The sequence below is a fragment of the Myzus persicae genome, unplaced genomic scaffold (assembly GCF_001856785.1).
Source record: "Myzus persicae strain clone G006 unplaced genomic scaffold, MPER_G0061.0, whole genome shotgun sequence".
NCBI classification, from domain to species: domain Eukaryota; kingdom Metazoa; phylum Arthropoda; class Insecta; order Hemiptera; family Aphididae; genus Myzus; species Myzus persicae.
Genome location: NW_019100736.1, coordinates 79,003 through 103,308, shown reverse-complemented (window position 1 = coordinate 103,308; position 24,306 = coordinate 79,003). Strand labels below are relative to the sequence as shown.

Genomic DNA, 24,306 nt, shown 5'->3' with positions numbered 1-24,306 from the left:
AATTGTCCATTTACCCCGGCCACTGGCGGGAAGGCCTTGAATAATGAATAAAATATACTAAACCGGATATTTCTATACAAGGTGGTATAATATACATTATACAGGGTATATAGATTCTTTACACGGTGGTAGTATGAGTAGCGGAGTGTCTATACGAATGGGTAGCAAAGATTTTCCATGATTCGAGCCTTGAGGGCCCGGTCGAATGCTGCCTACTCCGGGGAGAAAAAGCATGCGGTATACTTAGGCATTGTATTTACTGATAGTATGGTAAGCCTATGCGTACACATTTATTTAACGACTCGTTTTGGGACAATGTGCCGCGTATACGAGTACGTCACAATTATGATATATTACCTTTTATATTCGCAGTGAGAAAATAAAAACCCAATTCAATATTCATAGTGAAGCGGGTCTATATTAATCTCTACAACTAAATTTTGCTTTGAGTTTATCTCACACGATAATCAATCTCTGTTTCAACTGGAAGAGATATCGCACGATGTTGGAAAAATAATCGTAACGATCCGTCATTGGTACCTATATATATATTACACTATCGCGTGTGGGCTTCTATACTCCACCAGTCACTCGCGTTGTTACGAAATGCGGAATTTCTGTGCAGTGGCTCAACTATATATTTTAATATTTTAACTATATTATAGGGTATGGTCACCTATTTTACGTCCCTATACAGTGTACAAGTGTGTTTATACAATTTTGGGAAATAGAGAAATACGGGAAATTTAATATAATTGGGTAACATAAAACTTTACTTGTCTTATTTGAAATCTTTTAAAACTCGTGTATAACTATTGACAACAGCATAGTAAACTTAAGTGGGCTCGAATGCTTGATACACATATATGCTGTCTCCGTCTATGTCTAACTTGCAGTACAACTTGCACTACGTCTTGGTAGTAAATGTTACGGTTTAAACTTAAGTATGATTTTCGAGATAATATCATATCATGTATCACGTTTAATAAAATATTATTGTCTAAAGAAAAAGTTACGGGGTTTTTACATTTTCGTTTTGTGTTATTGTGGAATCTTATACTTTATATTATACTGTCAAAAAGTACAATATGAAAATATTATGTTATATATTATACGTAATATAAATCTATGTCATTATAACGTATCCATCTATATATGCAATTCTTGTTCGCAGGTCTGGGTTTCGGTATGATCTATCTGCCTGCCATCGTGAGCGTGACGTGCTATTTTGATAAGTACAGGTCACTGGCCACCGGTATCGCAGTTTGCGGATCAGGGCTGGGCACGTTCATTTTCGCGCCGTTGGTTGATTACCTCGTGAAAGGGTACGGCTGGAAGATCACCGTGGCCGTCATATCGTGCCTGGTGTTCATGTGTACGCTGTTCGGTATGCTGTTCCGGCCGCTGAACTCATCCGCGGCCGACGACGATGGTGACGAGGACGGCGAAAGACCGGCGCTGATGAACGGCGCCGTGGCCACCACAGTCGTACTGAACATTATCGAACCGCCGGCGGCCGAGAGCCAGCCGCTGAAAAACGGTTGTGGCAGCGTGGACGCGGCCACCCGGTCATACGAGCACATACCCAATTCGGACGATGACGACGAGTGGCGTGGCGCCGGCCACGACCAGGCCGAGATGTCGCATGACGCTTTGCTGCTGTCGGACGGCAGGCGGACCAGCAAAAGCTCGGCCAAGGCCGCAGCCGCTTCCAACGCAGTGGCCGACTCCGCCAGAATCGGCAACGATCTGGACAAGCAGTCCAGGTTCACACTCAGCCAGCCGGAGCTGATCGCCGCATCCAGTTGCCGGCTCAGCTGTCGGCTCAATACTCGGCAGCGGAACGAGGTGTGCTACGCCAGCCAGAACTTAAAGCCGTCCGCGAATGGCGGCAGCGGCGGTATCATGTACCAGAAAGACATATTCTACAGCGGTAGCCTGGTTAATATAAACGTGAACCGCAGGAGGTTAGTATGTTATATGCTTAAGCTATAGTGTTGACTATATTGGTGTGGGTTTTGATCCATCTGCAGACTAAGATCGATTTTTATAATTTTATCTTATCAGAAAACTAATGTTTTGTACACGTGCGGTAGGTATACCATAACATACACAAAAATTTGTTGTTCATAATACGGTTTGATAAAATAGTATTCGTTTAAATTTGTTTTGTAAAAATGTAGTGCCATAAAATATAAATACTTAAAACTACATTATCAAGCGTGGTTTTAAAATGTATGTAGCTATTTGAATGAATCACACTGTATGCGTATCTAACTGTAAACTGTACGTATATGGCCGTGGTGTTATAAAGATAAAAAATATTTTTAACTTGAGAAAAGTAGTCTTTTTAAATTGAGTGTATATAGCTTTTTTGATGTTAAAATTTAGTATCGACGAATCGTTATTGTTGGCCTGGATGTCGTTTAGTATTTACGCCGCGACGTAAGAACATTACCTATAAAAATATAATCTAATAAAAGCTTAAAAAACATATCTTCCGTGTAGAATTGTAGACGATGGTCTATTTATTATGTGCCCTAGTTTTCTTAATCATTATAATATGTTTATAGGAGTTTATTATGACAGAATACTTCCTAGATGAGTTCCAAAGAGTTCCTATTTACCAGAGTTTCCTCTGTACCACTGCAAATATACCCGGAAGTGCGGGCGAGGACTAAATTGTACTAATATTTTGTACTGACCCGGTTATGATTACATAAATTTAAGGATAGTAATTATTAATTAATATTGTTTAAGCTATATGATGGGTTAAAATGCGTGGGCACCGATGTGTTTTAATGCGATACAGATTTGGGTTTAAATTCTCGGATTTATATATGATTACTATTCAAATATATTGATAGTCCAATGTTGACTACGCTGATAAATGACCGATGCTCGGTAAATATTGCAAATAGTATATCTGTAACCTATATAAATATTATATTATACTATGCGTGTTGCGTAGGTAGTGTGGTCGTTTATTGCAGTGAAGGGCGTAAACACCAGTGGTGGATGTAGGATGTAAAATAATAATTAGATTAAAATAAAATGTATAGGTATTAATTTATACTTATTCACATATATAATAAGCTTCAAATATTTTGAGAAAAATCAACGCTATAATAAATTAGTAGAAATAGGTAACCATCAATTAAATACGCAAATTTCAAAATTCATTATTGATATTTTGGTGCAATTAATATATTTTATATATTTTATTTAGGACGGAGCTATTGATTCTATGAAAATGTTTTCTGGAAATTCCCGGTACTTTTCTTTATATGTCATTATAGGAATAACTGACATAATTCTAAAAAAAATACTGTGTTGTAGATACTTGACATTTTCGCCAAATATTCATATCAGTATTTTCTTGTCAAGGTGTTATTTTCAAAATATTTTTCGGTTCCTCATAAGTTGTCAATTAAATTTGTAAAATCTCTTATCATTAAAGTGATAAAATACTTCACCTTTAGATTCTTCAGAGAATGTACGGTGTTATTAGCTTATAGTTGTCTCATATTGTAATATATAATAACTAAAATAGTCTTCAAGTTTTTACTTTGAACTTTAACAATTTAATGACCTTGATCAATTAATTTTAAACTATTTAAAAAGACAGGTTCTTGTAAACATTACGTTTTAAATAGGTATAGTAATTTTTTACCAACTTAACCTTGTATAATTTAAAAACTAGAATATAATCGTGATTTGTCTCCTTTTTTAAGAATAATAAGCTATTTAAATTCTAGTGTTAACTATAAAATCTAATAAATCCATTTATTTGGTTGTAAAAATACATAAAAAATAATTAATAAATAATTATCTGGACAGAAAATATAAAAATATCCATACCTATTTACCCATGTATAGATTAAAAATCTGACTGACTGATATATTAATGTATAGCTCAAACGGCCAAACTGCTGGGTCTAGAAATTTGTAATGTTGCACGAGGATTCCTTATACTATATTATTAACTGTTAGGTCTAGCCCAAGAAATGATTTTCGTAATTTTAACCACTAAAAAATCTAAAAGTGTTGTCAAAGTTATTATTTTTTTCAAGAGTTGGCTCTAGAACCACTTATTCAATCATTTAAACGGTTTTTTTTTAAATTTATAAAGCATACTACGCTCAATTACAGAGCAAGTTCTGAGCATAATTTTATAGAGTCGATTCCTCTCCTCAAAATTTAATCGATGTAATTAGAAATGCATCTGTGGTGCCATCAGTCAGTTATCACAGCAATATTTTAAAATGTAAAAATTTCTTTGGATCCAATATTCCAATGACTTGGCCGTGATAAATATCTATGTTTCTTACATAATCTATTGTTTATTTTTATGAGCTGAGGTAAACCGATACTCTTGAAGTTATAACACTTAAACTAAAATATAACAATCGCCTTATTCAATTTTCCACAGACGGAGTTTTTATCTCGCTGTTGGATTTACCCTTTAAACAATAGGTTCACTGACACGACTTGCTCGGGAAAGTATGAAGAACACTGAAATTGAAATATACCAAGCACCATATATTATGTTTACTCATTTTTTCCCCTAGTGAAGTAAGGAATACTGCTAGTGTAATATAATATATTATCCTTATTTCTTATATAAATATAACTGCTTATAAACCCACATTCTCGACGAATAATTGTTTTTCGTATATACCTATATAATGTTTTATAAGTTAAAATTGAATTCAAATTCAACACATATATTACATTATTACAGTAACCTATATTCAATGACGAGTTACACTCAAGACTTACTATACTGCTGAGCGAGTTAGTATGTTTTTCTTTAACTTGATGCTTATATAGGTACTTAAATAATTTGTCGTAAATTACGAATACAATTTTCAGCTTCCTGTATTATACATTTGTACTTTCCGATGACTGGCACTTGGCCCATGAAGATCTATTTACTTTTGTTGTTTTTTCAAGAATCATAATAAGATTATAACTTGACGATTATCTTTTATTCAGCATTAAACAATGAACTATTTTTTACATGTCAGTTACTAGGAAAAGTTTATTTTGCCATAGTAGGAATCTTTTTTCAATAATCGATTAAACAAATGTTACTTTTTGGAATTTCTATGAAAATAAAGTATTTATCGGTGTTTCTTATTATTTGATAAAAAAAACTATTGTGCGTCATGAATAATGATTGCAGATAAAACCTAATTAAAGTACCTACTTATATAATTATTAAGAGAAACTATTGCCCTTAAAAATACGTTAACACAATAATAAATAATAAGATTTGTTTTGTTCCCCTAGTTTTAAAACAATTTTGAACTTTATATTACCGAATAAAAACTTTACCTAACAGTTGTTATTAATTATAAAAAGTATCATCGTTGCATTTGACCGAGTTAATGCTTTTCGAAACTGCTGTGCTGAAAATATTTGTTCAGTTAACATAATTTACATACTAGGTTTTGTTGCATTCAACTGACGGCTTATATAAAATCCATAATATTTCTAATGTAGTTAAACGATAGAACAATGTTCTAGTGTAAACGTGCGAGAAGTGTAAACATAATGTCACATTTCGTTTGTCTCCGTCAATAATTTTCTACTAAAAACCTTTTTTTTTTAAATTATTATTGTGCTCTAATAAAAGAGCTCTCATAATTTATTATGATTTTAAGTACTTGTTCGGTAAATTTGTATAAACTTAAAAATAATAATTTTTGGTGGCTGACTTATATAAGTACAGCCTGAGGCTTATTTTTTGCCTATTTATGTATGCAGTATTAAAATGCAGTAGTATGAACCCAAAAGGTGTTTGTAACTTTGCCTCAACATGTTTACCGACATATATTGCAAAAAAAAAAAGTTAGTACCTACGTTAATTCTTATAAAAATAAGTGTTTGATTTATTTGTAAACAACACAACGAGATACAACGAAAGACTGCATAATACATTTGTATTATATATTTTCGTAGCGCTGTAGTTAGGATAGGTATGTATATTATACTATTATGTAACGATATGTACACTGCGTGAGCAACAATCACAAGTTTTGTCTCGTGTAGTATCGAATCGACCTTTATAATATGGATATGTATGAATTATTGTACTGCAGGCTAAAACCACCCTTCGCGTGTAGTGTACTTCTGCGCGTGAGGGCTTTCGTCCATTTTTTTCAAGTATGAAGATGGTTTAATATTTTTTTTAAACTAAAGTACGTCCTAGTATGGCACGCCCTGTTGACAGAATCGACCTAAACCCTAACAAATGGTGGGATTTTTCGATTTTTCTCAACTCGTCGCACCGTGTGAATCGCGTTGAGAGCTATTCTTCCGTGTTGGTAACACCATTTCAACAATTGTAACACTTCTGCTGATTTTCAAAACAGATAATTTACGTGGTCTATGTTCGAAAAATACAATGGCTAATATGTTCAATGTTCATTATTAAAATGCTGTACGTTGCGATTTGAAAATAACCAAAATGTATCAATCTAATGTGCCCTTTATAATCAAATCCTTTCAAATATAGAAAAAAAATTAACAATAGTCAAAATTGTATTTTGATGAAACTAAAAACTGAATAACTATAGGCACTCAACATTTTGTCCAAACATTTTTATACATTCATTAAATACACAGAGTATAATTTTCGAAATATTTTGACTGTATTCATAAATGTATAGATATTTGAATATTTTGATTTTTTTAAATTTTTTTTTCTTTAAATATCGACAAACATTCGAACTGTTAAAAGACTTGAAAACTGTATACATACAAGGATCCTCGTATGTTGCTTTTATAGCTATTCAAAAATATTGGTTCCTAAGGCACGATTATCAAATTTTGGAGAAGTATGTTGTAATTCAAAAATATTGTTCTCAGGAATTTATTGCATATAGGTATTATTATATTTTATGCACACATTGACATTTTCAAACCATTTAGATTTTAAATTTACGCTGTTGTCTATTAATTATAGTTGATACCGTATTACTAATAGTTAAACAAATTACTATTAGATATAATTAATAACAATTTAAAATATATGATAATTTAGGCTGACAGACTGCCTCCGCTCAGAATCGTTTTTCATGCATGTAATCATTTATCATTGAATTCGAATTGAATACATCCATTACAATGACCTACTCGGTGACCAGGTACACTTACTTCCCACTTTACAGCACAGCTGATGTCTACTTTCCCCTTTTTTATTATTATAGGTGAATTTCGTGCTTTAAATACTATCCAAAATAGTACCTAGGTGTTACCTGTCTGCATCATAATACTCGTGTCAAGTTCTTATCTTGTTTTCAATATTATATTTAACCGTATTAGATAGGTACCTACTTTTGAAAAATGTGTTAGTCACATATTATTTGTTTGTTCCGTATTCATCTCTTTATTTTTATAGACACGTTTTCTTATCTCTTAATATAGTGAAAAAAAATATTTTTATCGGTAATTCAGCTCCACATATATTTTACACCCAATTGAATATAATTGCTGATTGTATATAGTATGTAATAAATAATAATATACACTGCTCGAATGTTTGACCGTTAAAATTCTTCATTGTCATATTATCATGTTCTAATTTCATACTGGTATAAATGTCCATGAAATACAAACACTTTGTTTACTAATGAAAACAAAAAAATGTAGATACGCTTCAATAAACACTATTTTCGTGCTCTATCAGGGAAGATAAATCTTTTAAGAAAGGTTTTTTTATATCCGATTTCTGTATTGAGTTCTACTGTAAAATGTAAATACATTAAACCACGTACAATTGTATACACATAACATGAAATTGTGTATGATATTTTGTATTAGGTTTCACATTTATTTTCAAGTGTTCGAGTTATCTAGAATTATAAATATACTTCATGAAATAAGTATTGCATGAGAGACAGTGATTTTCGAAAAAGTTACAGTTGGTTTTTAATTAACTTAAAAGATATAAAATATGACTATTGGTAAATGAGCATCATTATCTTTCTACAAATACTTATAAGATATTTTTGAATTCGGATTTTTTTTTGTCATATTTTTCGCTAAAATGATTATTTAATATTTTACTTTTTTGGTAAATATTAAAAATACAGAAAAAGTACATGTACCGAAATAATAAATAGGTTAGGTTTTTCATCTATTAGAATTAATTTTATAAGTTCTCTCAAGTAAAATAATCTTCAATATTTTAAATAGAAACAACACTTTTCTGCTTGCAATGGGTCTATTTTTAGCTTTGAAAATTGGAGTCTCTAATAATTGAATTATACCATTGAAATTAATTGTATTCCAATTATGCCGGGTTGCAATGGAAAGTGTATTCATATAACGGTCCAATAAAATTTAATGGAACAATCATTGGTCACTAAATCATGTTTAAAGGACCTAAAGCTCACTATTGATTCATTAAATGATTAGTGATTGTTCATGCAACTTGGCAAGTTTTATGTAGTATATATGAGTTTTATTCTAATTTATAAATGCATTTAATCGTAATAATAACATGAATTGTATTTATTGGCATGTTTAAAACTTTCTCAGTGATTCTTTCCACGTAACTCTGACTGGTGTGCTGTGGACGAATCGTCAAAAGTTGATCATTAAAATCTTTTTTTTATTTATTTGAAGAAATCTACAATCTATGCATGGTTTTTGTACAATAAGTAGGTTTGGTGAGTGACAAGTAAAAAAATAATATGGGTAATTAGATTAGGGAAGATACCCAGTGGTAACCCTATATTAAAATCTAAAAATCTTATTATTCTAATTAATATCAACAAAGAAGTGAACTAAAAATTAATATTTTTTGAATTATTTATAATCTCATTTTCAATTTGCATTTAAAGATATACAACATTTTTCAATTCGCCTGAAATGAAAAGTGCAACAAATGCAATTGAACCATGATATTATAAATTAAATAATATCATTTTTAACTAGCTTTAATGAAAATACCGTCAGTACATTTTATTATTCAATTAGAATTCAAGTCAATGTTGTATGACTGATTTTTGAAATCTGGGAAGTCTTTGTCTGTGGATGTGTGTGTAGTGTGGGAATGTGTGAGATGGGTGCCTAATTCGGTGAAAAATCGGTTTTCCTATTTTGTCATATAACTACACTTATTAATATCTCCTATACTTTTCTAAATACTGATATACCTAACAGTTAAAACACCTAAGCAAACCTAACACATGTATGTATCCTCAGGACCATATCGCAGTCAACCAACGCTGGTGCTTATGCCACCGAAATGACCAACACAAACATAGAAAGCGACCAATTTTCGGACGGTATCTGTTGTTCTGCCGATGCCAAGAGCACAATAAAGACAATGCTGGATTTCTCACTACTTAAAGACCCCGTATTCATACTGTACACAATATCCAACTTCTTGACGAGCATTGGCTTCAACATACCGTACTTGTACTTGGTGGTGAGTATGTATAAAGACTACTTAAATACCTGTAGGTACTTTGTGGTAAATATAATATATTATATACACTGTTGCGTTAGTATAGCAGGTACGCATCTCTATTCATACTGATGCAATCATTTTGTTCACCACGGTTTAAATATTACATTTTTGGAATGTACAAAAAACTTAATACTAATTTAATAATTTTAACTGAATAACAAGTCCTAGGTTGCAATTAAATTGAAAAAATTACTTTTTTATTGACATTTTTCAATGTAATTTATATAATTTATTACATTTTATTAGTTCATCATATACTTAATGTAAAAACAGGTTATTTTTTCGATTATTTATTTATTATTAATTATTATTATTATTATGTCGTGCTAATAGTATTACTTGTTCCAGCCTCAAGCCACCATGATGGGCATAGCATCGAATCATTCAAGTTACCTGTTAGCGTTATTGGGCATAGCCAACACATTGGGAAGGATCATACTCGGATTTATATCGGACAAACCGTGGATAAATAGGCTCATGGTGTACAATCTGTGTTTAACTGTTTGTGGTATAGGTAAGCGTACATTTTCTATTAACACTTTTTTCCCAGACAAATACGACAGCTGTAGTTCGGATTCAGGGTGCAATGTACATTTGAACAAATTCATTAATGTGAAGTCGCGTTTTTATGGACGTGTCTTATTGGCAGCATTATTATATAATTTATTCAAATAAGGCTGTCGTCAAGGAGTTGTGTTAATGTGATACATTTTGATGTTTTGACAACGCACATTGAATATTATCAATTATTTTATACTATTGTATTATACAGGCACGTGTTCAAAATAAAACATGTATAGGACATAAGTCTTATCAGCTTTGATTCTAACTGTGGCCAAATAAGTGTATACCTATATCGAGTATTAACTATATATATATATATGTATTATAATCATATACAAACGGTCGATATTGGTCACAGCAAATCACTATTGCCTTTGTAGCCTTGTAGCCAAAAGACAAAAACTGTTTGCTTGACTGCTGAAGCATAAACAGTGTTATATACTTATAGATTTTTTCAAAATTTAAATTTGGTAATCATTTTTGGCTAAGTGATGATGAATTATACGTATAAGTTGAGTATCATTTTAACACCTATTAATTACGTGTAATTGGTATTGTGCTCACTTATATATTATACAGCTTTAAATTATAATAGGTATTTTAAAATAATGTTTGGTTTGATAAAGTATAAATATTTTTTCAACCTATTAGATTCTAAGGGGAGTAAAGAATGTAATGAAGTTAGATGGTACTACTTATACCCACTTTTTTAAACTGACTTTTCATAAATTATTATTGTTTTGTAACTTTTTTAGAACAGTATATGTGGCAACCAGTTTCATGGATAAATGAAAATATTTTTGTATAATAATATATATTTTTTAAATTTTTTTTGTTAGTCTAAACTCATCAGTTATTACCTTTAAGGAAGAAAAAAATGCTTCAATATTAAATTTTGAGGGTGATTTCTGTAAGAAAATTAGTTTTAAAAAAAAATTTGTATTTTGGGAATTCAAAATCAAAAGTTTATTGTTCTTTTAAATATAATTGGAAAAAACCAAAAAAAATTCAGAAAAACGGAAGTAATTATGCAACAGTTTTAACTGAATCAACTTTCTTAATTTGTTTTAATTAAAAAATAATAACTTCTATCTCATAGATACTTGCTTAAAGACCATATTTTTAAACATAATAATTCTGTGAGCCGTTTAAGAAGTGTCTTATGGCGTTCTTTATTACATAAAAGTGTATTTGTTTCATACAATTGTGCTTATTTTTAAGTGTTAAGTACCGAACCCTATTTGTGGTACGCACATGGCACATCGCTTACTATTTACCTGCCACATCTTCGCCTATCACTTATTGTAGTATTATCTATAACCATTTAGTTATTATAATATTTAATTATTTTAAATATTTTAAATATTCTGTCAATTATATGATTTTTTGGTTTGTTTCATGGCGCAGCTACGATGTTGAGCACATACTGCACGGGCATAGTCTCGTTATCCTTGTACACTATCGTTTTCGGATCCACGATCGGTGCGTACGTCGGTCTGACTTCGGTGATCCTGGTGGACCTGCTGGGCCTGGATAAATTGACAAACGCTTTTGGAATCCTGTTGATGTTTCAGGGCATTGCCTCACTCGTCGGACCACCCATAGCCGGTAACCCATTTATTTAATCCGTTGCGCATTGCATATTACATTATTATGCATTCACGACAATCGGTAATATATTATGATGATTAATAATGGTATGTAAGACCTCCCGAATAAGCTCGTCTTCATTCCGACGTCTATCGATAGATTATGCGTTCCGAGAAAACGTTAATCCTGCATCAAGAATTTTAATGTAAATCCATTAAGAAGTCGTCGGTGCGGTATTTGTTCTTGTGATGGGTGCGCATGAAATATATCATATAGGTATATTAAACCTCAACGATTGATTATTGTAGAGCGATATCAGTTAGTCACATCAGTGTCCCAATGTCCCTCGGACATCGTATAATTATTATATTTTTTCCGACAATATACCAAAATTCCCTGAAGCAAAACCAGAATCTGTTACATTTAGGACAATGTTAGAGTTTACACAACTATTATCAAAGTTGAAGAGGAAAATATGTTCGAGATAATTTGGTTTTATATTTTATAAAATTTAGTCTAATGAAGAAGTAACTATAATTAATTTTCTTTATACTACTATATTATACGTACTATTATAACTTCTTTGTTAGACAATTTTGCACCTATTATTATTATTGAATCGTAAACATAAATATGTAGAAAATTAAAAATGTTATGTTTTGGTGATCAAGATAAAATATTATGATGATAAAAAAGATTCATACTTGCAGATTTTGAAGCTGCAATACGTTACAATATTGATCAGTGAGACATTATTTCCAATTGGGGGAGGTGGGCAAAAACTAACACGCAGTGAAACATCCTATAGCATCCTGTATTGTTTTGTGCCTGTAGGCATATCATTTGTACCAGTGGTTCCCAAACGTTTACGACCACGGCACCTTTAGGAAAAAGTTTCGTGTCTTGTGGAACCCCAATTTCCCTATAACGAATTATACAGCAATATTGTATTAATGACTATTATTTAGGTAAACTTTTTTTTCAAGTATAATATATAAAATAATCTTCCCAATATTCACTTATAGGTACATAATACATATGGTATAGTAAAATACAATAATATCGATTGCCGTAAATTGATAACTTCATGCCATATAACTACTGATAATATTACGATATTTCGATAGCAATATCACATATTGATATCGATATTATAAAGATGCCTGTTTAATTTTAAATAACTTAATTTTTTTTTATTAATGTAGGGTGGCTGTACGACGTGACGGGCTCTTACAACCCGGGTTTCTACCTTTCGGGATCGAACATCGCCGCCAGTGGTGTGATGCTGTTCATCATACCGTTCGTCCAGCGGCAGTGTGAACGGAAGGAACTCGAGAAAATGACTGCAGTAGTAAATAATTAACACATAATGACAGACGGACACACACACAATGTACTCCTATACGAATTGTTATAAATGTTACGTTATATGGGAAATTATTTAAAAAAAAAAAAAATCATCGACAAAAATCAAATATATTATAGATAATATTATATACGTTAAAACGTACCCCCAGGACTGTAACGCGCAGAGGGCGTTTATATTTTGTATTTTCATTATTTATTTTTTATTCTCTGCCCCGCGGGGAGATTCCGTTGCCGCGTTCTTCCTGTTTCAATTTTTGCTCAAAATATATTTTTTATGAATATAATATGATATAGGTTTACATTTAATATTATAGCTATTTCGTCGTTTTTAGTTTTAACCGTGAATTTGTGTTTCCGGCTAGCAGGCGAAGGCACTTCGTGATACACACGAATATAATGTAAAATATAATAAATATTATATACTTAAGTTCTATTTTTCTGTTTCGTTTAATTATTACACATTCGTCTCGTGATTTTCATATTGCCTATTTTCCGATTTCTTTTACTGCTGATTTTTTAACGAATTGGTTTTTCGAATTTACTGAATATCTGTTGAATTTTTCAATTATATATAATATTTATAAAAACCGAAACTAAGTGTATTTTTTCAAAGGACCAAAACACTCATATTATTTTACATAAATTATTGTACCCATAATACTAATCAAGGTGAGCGGTTATAAAATAATTCAATGGCCTAATAATCTGTTGAAATTTGATGATAATAATCATCGAATAATTAAAATTAAATATTAATCAAAGTTGTATAAATCTATCGGGAATCAAATTATTTTAGATAGGATCATTAATGTTTCGAAAGTTTTTCAACGGTGAAACACTAAACCGTTTTCCGCTGGTTTTATTTAGTGCCTACTCAATTAATTTTTTAATTGATTTCCGAGACAACCGAAAACAAATTGTCCTAACTAACTCGCTAAACATAATAATAATTTAAAAAATATACCTATAAAAATAACCTTTTAAGAAAAAATCAATTTTGTTTGCATAATTCGCACGCGATGTTTCAATAAATCGATACTCCAATATTCTTGTGAAGTATTTGATGATATAATATCTACCTTACACAATACACCTACATAATATTACAATATACAGTATAAATATAATATATATTATTGATAAAATTAAGTTTAATATTTTATTATTGTGTACAAAAATATGTTTGCAAGTGACGTTTTGATGATTTTTGGACGACCGCACGCGTCTGCCTAAGACGTGTTAGTAATGTAATTCTACACATAACCTGTATAGAACACCTGATTCCGGGATACCGTATGCCGCGACAGTCGACTACGACTTTCACACACGTATATAATATAATAGCATAGACATAATCAACGATTTTTGAATTTATCCGTTTTTTTTTTGTCGAAAGCATTTCAAGAAAAGTTTAATTAAACACGCAAGCGACCTACACACATCCTCACACGCATTCTTAACTTTGTATTACCAAGCTATTAATATTATCTATCGACAAACAAAAATATATTATAAAATACAAGTTTTTCCGTTTCGGGGACACCAGACTGTTGATATGTCGCAGACGAGGATTACTAAACAGTGTATTATTATTTTTAATATCTTATTATTATTATTATTATTTTAATTATTATTATGATTATAATTTAATATTTATATAAATTATATCGCGGTCGTCCACTTGACAGTGCGTACCATACGCATGTTTGCTGTCCGAGCGACTTATTATTGTATTATTATTACTATTATTACTACTATTATTATTACTATTTTTTTTTGTCGCCATTAGAAAAATGTGCCATTTATTAATGTTTTTAAATCGTCATCTTTGTTAAACTCAACAATATATGTCCCTTAGTTATTTTATTTTATATATTTTTGTTACACACGACACAAAATCAAAGAAAAAAACTGAGAGGCCAATTATTTAATGTTAAGTATTAACTATGTATATAAGGAGTTATTGTTATCTTAAGCATAATGATGTGCAGGAATATTTTTAATAAACGCTTTTTCGATGTACAAAACTATGTTTTGCTCTCTATTTGTGTAACACTATGTCATAATCTAGGTTATAATATTTGTTTGGATGCCAAACTAGAACAGATAAACCAAATATCAACAAAAAATTGATAACATCCATGATTCTATTAAGTGTAAATCGATAAATGTTTGAATTTAAAAATTCAAAGTTACAGCTTTTCAGTGCAACTTAAATACTCATTACTCAACCTACTATCCACTAAATCAAATATCAAATTATATCACATGATAGGAAAATGAAAGAATCCAGGTAAAAATACTAAAATGTAGTATATTTTATAAACAAATTATTCATAAAAATGTGGAACCTAGAAGGGTGAGGGAATTTCTGTTTTATTATTACAAGATAATATTATTCATTATTATTGATAACAAAATAATCATGTCAATACTATAATCATTTAAGACTGTTCACAATACTAGACAAAGGCCTTGAATTAAATCTATATCCAATTTCAGATACCGTCTTAAGTTCATCATTCTGAAGTAATTTTAATATGGAAAATGTATCACCATTATGTTGAAGCATATCACTGTCTAAATTTAATATGGAATTTACCAAATCTTCGATGTCACTATTGTTTGGATCCTATTTGTACATGCATATTTAAAACAATTTTATTTTAAAAGAAACATTTCAAAATAATTACTTTATAGTTTTTGAGGCAGATCATTAAAATCTTATATATTGTATCTGTAGGCAAATTAACAGAATGTCTTTCATTCATACTGTTAGAACTATCCAATTCATCAACCATAATGTTTTGATCCGTTACTAAGCTGATGGCTTTCATTAATCCCACAAATGAGTGGTTGTCTTTGCATAGAACTAGTAGCATTGTAACATAATCTAATTTTCCATTAATAGAAAAAGTTTTAAATAACAACTCTTTGATTTTTATAAATCGAAAATAAATTGAAGGATTTGGTGGTAAAATTTTCTGATACCACAGCAAAACTGAATCAAATTCATCCTTATCTATGGTACCTGAAAATTATTAAATTAGTTACAAGTTAAAGTAGCTAACTGAAAATAGATACCTTCTGTATAATTTTGATTAGGATTTTTTTGTCTTTTTTTCTCCAATTCCGAATATTGGTTTTTGAGATATAACAAATCTTCAACGTTAGGATTAGGAAGTTCCAAACAATGTATTATAAAATCGGACCAATCAACAAAGTTTACATTGTATCCAAACATAGTGCGCAGTACAAAATTGGTTGTATTAAACCACCTATTAACCACTTAATATTAAAATTAATATTTCATTAGTATTTATTCATTTTTAACAATAATTTACTCAATTTCAGGATGATGTTTTAAGTAAGTTTGTAGTAAACTAGAAAGTGCAACTAAAGAAATACGTCGATTCGGACAATTTGCCACCAATTTATTTGTAATTTTCTTTAGATTATGAATAGTTACAATGCACTGATCTTCAGGTTCTAATAAAGGAAAGGGATGGGGTGGAGGGTTACTTGGCTGCAGAACATTGTCAGCATTCAGATAAAAATTATTGTCGAAAAATATGATTTCATGGCGAACATATTGTTTCTCATTTATGGCAGCTTCAAATAAATTACATATACAATCAATTCCAGAAAGCTCTTTTTGTAGACAATCATCTATTCGTCGATTAATATCTAATTGATTCTGCACAATATAACTTTCCATTTCCTATTGTCGGATTACATACACTTTTAATTTAGACATCTAAAAATGTTCTCTGGTTGTATAATGACATGCAGAAATGAATAACTAAAAAAAATATTTTAATGTTCAAAAATATATTATAAGAAAATTACCTTAATGTCCTTATGAAATCTGTTTAGTATCAATTTTAATTGATCGGTAGATCTAAAATTCTCCTTATCTGTCAAGAATTTCCATATTTTCAAATACACAGAACTGCTTTCTAATGGATTTGCACTGTGGATTTTCTTCATTTCTGCTAACCATTCATATGTGAGTTTTAATGTGGCTCTGAGCTTATTATTAACCATGATTATACTGGCTTCGAGCCATTTAAAATAATACTCAACACTTGCCACTTGTTCTACCCCCTTTGATTTAAATTCTAGCTCTTTCGATAATGTAACTCCAATATGGTTTGGAATTACTGATGCAGTTAACTTTTTATTGTATACTTTAGACATGTATGAATGAATGAAAAGTATAGTATTCACTGTTCGATCAACCTAATTCAATAAAATCAGTGTTTAAGTCATTTTTTTCAATAAAACGCATAATATTTAACAAACTTCGGTTTGTAACATATGCTTATAAACTAGAATCATTGAATTCATTGCATCATCAAGCCTTTTATCAATGTTTTCATTTCTTATAAATTGTCTACAATCCTTTATTTTCTGATTTGTCAATTGTGTTAGGATAACTCTAGTATCCGCTACAGTCGAAATCAATTGTCTAGTCAAATCAGGCATCACCAGTGCATCATTTGGTATTTTTAACAAGTCAGATTGTAATGCTTTAACGAGTTCTATTTTTTCTATATTTTGTTGTTTTAGTATTTCGTTAATATAGTTATTAATTGAAGACATATAAGGCATTTGGTTAGAAATAAGTATTCTTCTATTAAAGAAACACAATCCCATGTTCTGAATAAAGTTTTTTTCCATTGACATCCAAAACTGTACTAATACTGTTCCAATGTCAGCATTGATTTGTATATTGAACAATTTCGATTTAACTTCTTCGGGCCTAGTTATATCACCTTTAGAGTCAAGTAATTCATTTGAAATCATGTTTACTTTACTGGATGATATGTAATCCAAATATTCAAATTCTGATTTCCCATGCAATCTTTTTCTTTTAAACACACTTTTTGTTACTTTTATTGGTGAACTTGAACTATTCTTAAATCCACTTGAACTCTTTGCAGCCTCATAATTGTCTTGGTATTTTTTCATATCATGAATACAATTCACCCAATTACTCTCGTTAGACCAGTTCACGTTTTGACCATTTAAAACATCACATATTAATTCAATCTTATAGTTATCCAAATCCACATCTTTACTTTTTGTTTGTAATAATGTTAATATCTTATGAGATTTATAATACTCATGTAAATCATTAAATTTATCCAAATCATATTCATCAGATACAATCTAAAATTGATATATATATATATATATATGAATTACTATAACTTGTTATCAATATTATTTAACTATCTATGCCTTACTTTTAAATATCTGGTAAATGAGGTCTCATATCTTCCTATACCAACTAAATCTGGCCCTTTAAATGGAGCCAAAATAATTGGTTTTAAGTCTTTCATAAACTTGTGTGTCCCAAAAGGTGGTGAGTTCCTATTAGACAACCTTTCTTCTAAAGTTATTATGTCTTCTTTTGAAAATTCTATAAATACATAACCTTCTGGCACTTTTTTTGCTTTTATATAATACAGTACACAGTCAATAAGACAATGTTTTGGTAAAGGTTTGCCTTTGTAAATATGAAGGAACGCAGTCTCTCCACATTCTACTAATTCTTGATAATTTTCAAATTTCCTGCTTGTTTGTGTTTGTTTTGATGTTTCTGCTTCATTTGGTATCTTTGGATTCTCGGGAGCTGATATATTTTCTGTTCAACAATAGTTTTACTAATTTAATAATTATTAAAAAGCATGATACAGGTAAGTAGTATTTTACACTTTTTCAACATTTGAATTTATGTTTCTGTTTTTTTTTAATAATCTTTAAATCATTACAATTTTGGTTTGTGATTCACAGAATAAATTTGTATAATATTTTAATAACTAATGAAAATTGTAAACACATTTTTCAATAACCGCACATCCACAGACTCAGATTTTTATTTTTATTTTTCCATTCCCCCCTTCCGATAATCTTTGTATGCTTTCTAGACAAATTATTTCTCATAAAAAATAATGAAATACATTAATCATTCACCGAGTCATTAATAATTAGCCAAAAATTTAATTCACTTGAGGATTTTCAAAATTATACAATTATTGTAAATAATATCAATGGTCATAATATAGGTATCAATAATAAATTAAGACTAAAATTAAGGAGACCAAACACCTTTTGAAAAACATACCAAAAAAACTGCACTGTTAAACTGATACTGGGAGCATCTTGGGTGTTTGAACGTGACTAATTGCATTTTTTTTTAAAAAAATAAAATTAGGAATTTCTGCATATTATGAGTATCATATTATAGGTTACATTAGTTGGGATTTCGCATACTTCATACTAGATATTCTGTCATTCATGCTTTGCTAGATATGAATATCTTCTATACAACACAGATATTGCTATATAAAAGTTGTACATCATATAATTTATCATTGCTTTGAAATGACTTCCATTCTGATATTTAATATGTGTTGATATTGTACTGCATAGTTTTCTCAAGCAAATAACACTTGTAGCTTGTAGACTCCTTATCAATACCTTTACATGTTTTCAATAGCTCAAGAATAATAATATAAACATAGGTACTTAGATTAGCATTCCTACATTAAAGAATCCTTACCATTTGTTAGTTCTGATAAGCAATGAACATAATAGGTGGATATGATAAAAAAATAGTATGTGTTAGATTTTATATAACAATGAGTATGCTTTGTAAAATGAGCTAATTACTAATTAGACAGTGCAAAAACATTTTTTTTTTAAATAGTTAAGCATCAAGACTTAAATTAACTGTAACTTACTTGCTAATAAATACATGTATTAATATTAATATTAATATTAAGGTATATTAATATTTGTACTGCTCTTCAAGGTTAGGTTCTTCAAAAATATTAATGAGTTAATGAAGTTATATTATATTGTACCGAATGTAAATAAAATATGATTAGGTGGTTTTATAGTTGCTATTAAAGAAGGTAGGTATTAAAAAACATTAACCTCAATAATTTACATTTCCAATTTTATACAGGTAATAAGTAATAACAATGCAATTTTTAATCTAAAATGTTAATATTTCAACAATGATATGTAACTTACAGAAATATAGCTCAAGAAAATAATTTTGAATACAATTCCAGACTAACATCAATTTAAATTGCCTACATATATTTTCTTGCTGATTGCTACATAAAATAAAAATATTTTACAATAAATTTATATACTTATAAAGTTATAAATTTGCTTATTCAATAAATGTTTTTTGATCATCTGAAAAGCTATATTTTTCTTAATCTCATTACCTCATATAAAAATGTATATTTTTCATAATACGTCTATATGTGATATCTACTTGATGCAAACATGCATTAAAACTTCAAATTTCAATAAATATTGAGGTAACAATGGATGTGATTTAAATTTTAAATGCAATACAAATTATTTAATGTATTATGTACCCACATTTATATTAAAGTATATTGTGTTTCATATCAAAGTGGAAAGTATGGATACCAACATAGGTAATATAAATATAATATTACATAAATACACTATAATACAATAAATGAAAAATCCCATTTCATATTGTCTTGATTTTAATATGATACACAAATGCATGAATCCACAATTATTGTAACACTTTAAAAAATGTAATAGGTCATGATAAAAAATATTTAAATCAAAATCAATAATTATTATCATATTTAAAACATACTTAATTGTAATTTTATGGTAAAAATTAATAAATTATAATAATTGTTTTATTGTACCAATTGCGGAGTCAGAAACATAATTTTTACCGCAGCAGTTACTAATAGTAATAAAGACTTCTTCTTAAAAACTTAAAATTTACAAAAAAATACGATCTGAATGATTTTTACTATTACCATCTGGCACATCTGGATCTTCTGGTTCGTCTTGATTGTCTGAATCTTCTAAATCTTCTAATGTTTCTATTAATTCATCATTGTCTGTTAGCTGACAATAAGCTCTCGAACAATACTGTAAAGCTGCTATTGGTAACACAGGTAGTATATTCCGTTTGATAAGTGCATTACAAATGTCTTGTTTTAATGATTCCTTGATTTTACCACTTAAAACCCCAAAGACCGGCCCAAGTATAAAATCATCTATGGAAATCGATGAAGGCGGTAGCGCATAATACAAAGTAAAAACATCATAGACCAAGAATCCAAGAGCTCGACAAATTGTTGATGCATGAGATTCAGATTTCAAACGTTGATTTTCAGACCAATCGTTCTTCCTTTCTACATAGTCCATAATATCTATTCTATCAAGTATAGCCTGGGTTTCCAACTCTTCATCAGAATAAGGTTTATTCTCAGTCACATAATTGGTGTCTAATAAAAGTCCAAGTGTATCATCCAGTGTGTTTAACAGTGGTCTTCCTTTTATAAACATATTCATCCAATTATTCCATAAATATTTAGGAACATTACCACCATAAGTCTTAATGTAAGCAGCACTCCTGATACTAAGATCAAACAAATCTCGAACTACACTTTTAATTATTATTGTTCTTTCCTTGTTCTCTAAATCATTATTTTTTTCTATGAGCTATAATAAAATCAAATTCAATACAAAATAATTTTAGAAAAATATTCCTTCAGCAAACCTTTATTTTCATGTTTAATTTGTGTTCTTCACTTATGTCATGTTTTCCATGAACTATATTACTTTTAATTAACTCCACATTATTTTTAACGAAAAATGTTTTACGTTTTTTTGTAACCAGTCTTGAATCATTGATTTTATTTAACAATTGTTCTTCGCAATCAGACATACAATTTAGCCTTTCCAATATAGATTTATTCCTTAAAACTTCTTGGTTATGACGAATGTTATTTTCCAAGTTTTTTTTCAGATATGTATTAGTGGTCTCTGTTCTCCACAATTCATATACTTTTACGTGTTCTTTCCGGGTTTTAATGTTAAATAAATATCTTCTTTCATCATTTAAAATCATATTAAAAATGAAACAAAAAAAATGTATTAAATCAATTGAGTACATAATCGTAAAAAAATATAAAAACATTTGCATCATTTAAATTTAAAATGTATAAAACTTGTTGACAGGGTATTTTTATTGAATTAATTGGATACACAAGTTTAGATTGTATTTTATTTTATGTATAATACTACCACCATAAGCGCAACTAGGTAGAGGTTTGTAAAACAATTAAATTATTAAATTTTTATTTAAAGTTGATAATTATTTTATATTGCCTATGATAAACATGGTAAATATCGTTAGCTATAGATATGCCTATATTTGTTTTAAGGAAACAATTTATGTCAGTTCATTAGTACAATTATTATACATGATTTTATAGTATATTCACTGAATTATAATATACAGATAGTACCAATGTCCAATACTAATCAGTAATCCTATTATTATGAAGAATGAAACTTGAATAAAACATATTTTTTTCGTCTAATTTTTTTATATTTTTAGTGAATAGGGAGTATGGGGGTTACTTTTCATGTAATACCAGGTAAGGGCAACTCCCCCCCCCCAACATTTTAGGCCTAGTTGCGGCACTCACTTCCATATTATGGACACTATACTGATAGACAAGCCTTTTGTAAGCTCAGAGCGGTCAGTGATAGCGAGTACTTATCTTGTGTGATTTGTGTATTATTACAATCTCAATGAAATCTACTGACAAAATTAATAAATAATAATTTTAATTTTCAATTAGTATAAGGCTTAAGAATCCAACTAAAGTTTGTAGGCTCATTCGGTCTATGGCATTTAGATACCTAACTAAAACAACTAGAAGCGCTTCACACCTACGTTCAATTGTAAGCACCCAATTAACTTTTCATTTTACTAAAAAATTTAAGAACGATGTAGTATGAAAAAAATGTACTAACATAATATTACCTACATAAAACAATAATAATGTGTAAAAAAATGATCAATAATGGTCACGAGCACAACCAACAACACATATATTTATGTCTTATGAATTGATTAAACTATAGATAGGTAGCTGAAAAATTATTTAATTTTAGCAATTTAGCAATTACCTGTTACAAGACTGGTATCCCCTGGCAGTCCATGCATTGATTTTTCCTGATAAACTACACTCAAAGTAAGCTAACCTATCATTCTCATACAGCGTACTAAGATTTTCATTGAATTTTGAACCAATTGTTTTCTGATTTAGTTTTTGTTTATTGTTTGGAAAATTGGCAATTCTTCCAGGCGTAAATGATCTATGTGAGAAATCATAATTTCCGAGTGATTTATATAACTTCCTGGCGTGTCCAATTATATTTAAATTGTTTGGACATTCAAGAAGAAAACACAATTTATACAAAAATGCAAAAATGACTGAACTTTCTCCACATATTATTCCATTAACAGTGTCATTGTCCAATGGAATATGTAACACGTTCAACCACATTTTGAGGTGCCGAAAATTCGATTTTTTTATCACTTCATCTTCTTCATCGACCAATAGAGAAAAATCTTTTGAACTCATTATGCCATAGTTCTGAAGTATTTTTCCAATGAACATTCCATTTTGAAACTTAGAACTTAAATTATTAGGGTGTAGAGAATTAACCTCTACACCTAATTGGTGTATGAGCCATTCTCTTAATAAACTGCTCATAGTTTTGATTATACATGAAGAATTTTAATCGTTTGAAAAAATACGTTATTTTTATGTAGCTAAGTACCATAGAAACTCGCATATGCCATAACCTTATCACAGCCAAGCATCTTTGTTGTTACAAATATTATAGTACCTATACCTATATACCCAGATGGCCAGATGGAGTAGGGATAACATCTCAAATCGACATTATCGACAAACATGCATATTTCATAGAATAAAGTAACTATATATTAATTTGAATTTAACATTAGGTCACATTGATCATGTTATGGACCACAAAGTCTTAAGAAAAATTGCATTGTAAATTTTATTTTAAATTAAAAAAAAGCGGGTAAGTGGGTAGTGCTCTGCTGTACACTAGGTACCTAGAGAGTCATTGTAATGAGTGTGTTGAGTTTGAATTAAATTATATACCTAAAATCATGTATACGAAAAACGATTTTTAGCGAAGACGATCTGTCAGCCTATAATATTTCTAAGTAGGTTATATTTTATGATATCATTGTGATCAATGTAATTTATTTTACTGTATAATAATATACTTACTTAAAAGTTTTAATTACCCACGGATAATATTTTTAAATACTTACCACAAATTAACTGAAATCGATAATGTTGTTTTTAATATGTTATTTTGTTCACATTTGAACTTAAAATAACTATAAAGAAAAAAACTGTGTTAATATATGTTTTAGA

The 24,306-nt window shown here is 29.6% G+C and overlaps 2 protein-coding genes across 2 annotated transcripts in view; one reads left to right on the top strand and one right to left on the bottom strand.

Annotated features, from left to right (window-relative positions):
• The window catches only part of LOC111042725, a 49,537-nt gene extending 36,432 nt beyond the window's left edge, over nucleotides 1-13,105 (top strand). Inside the window, exons 5-9 of the mRNA XM_022327424.1 lie at nucleotides 1,175-1,967; nucleotides 9,220-9,445; nucleotides 9,836-10,001; nucleotides 11,459-11,659; nucleotides 12,847-13,105. Coding sequence (XP_022183116.1) covers nucleotides 1,175-1,967; nucleotides 9,220-9,445; nucleotides 9,836-10,001; nucleotides 11,459-11,659; nucleotides 12,847-13,004 — 1,544 coding nt within the window. The 3' untranslated portion in view covers nucleotides 13,005-13,105. The remainder of the gene's footprint in view (nucleotides 1-1,174; nucleotides 1,968-9,219; nucleotides 9,446-9,835; nucleotides 10,002-11,458; nucleotides 11,660-12,846) is intronic.
• Nucleotides 13,106-14,711: 1,606 nt separating this feature from the next.
• LOC111042724 lies at nucleotides 14,712-23,604 on the bottom strand. The gene is made up of 10 exons (XM_022327423.1): nucleotides 23,015-23,604; nucleotides 21,594-21,921; nucleotides 20,839-21,535; nucleotides 18,262-18,662; nucleotides 17,315-18,184; nucleotides 16,859-17,251; nucleotides 16,354-16,730; nucleotides 16,094-16,287; nucleotides 15,703-16,040; nucleotides 14,712-15,641 (listed from the first exon to the last, which is right to left on the bottom strand). The coding sequence occupies exons 1-10, from the start codon at nucleotides 23,602-23,604 to the stop codon at nucleotides 15,450-15,452; spliced, it is 4,380 nt and encodes a 1,459-aa protein (XP_022183115.1). The 3' UTR covers nucleotides 14,712-15,449.
• Nucleotides 23,605-24,306: the final 702 nt, after the last annotated feature.

What these genes read in the sequence shown, in the direction of transcription:
- LOC111042724 (XM_022327423.1), bottom strand. Translation starts at nt 23,604, where the DNA reads ATGAGCAGTTTATTAAGAGAATGGCTCATACACCAATTAGGTGTAGAG. An exon ending in GATTTCATAAGGACATTAAG is followed by an intron (nt 16,731 to 16,858) that starts GTAATTTTCTTA and finishes ATCCGACAATAG; the next exon opens with GAAATGGAAAGTTATATTGT. An exon ending in AAACATCATCCTGAAATTGA is followed by an intron (nt 16,288 to 16,353) that starts GTAAATTATTGT and finishes AGTGGTTAATAG; the next exon opens with GTGGTTTAATACAACCAATT.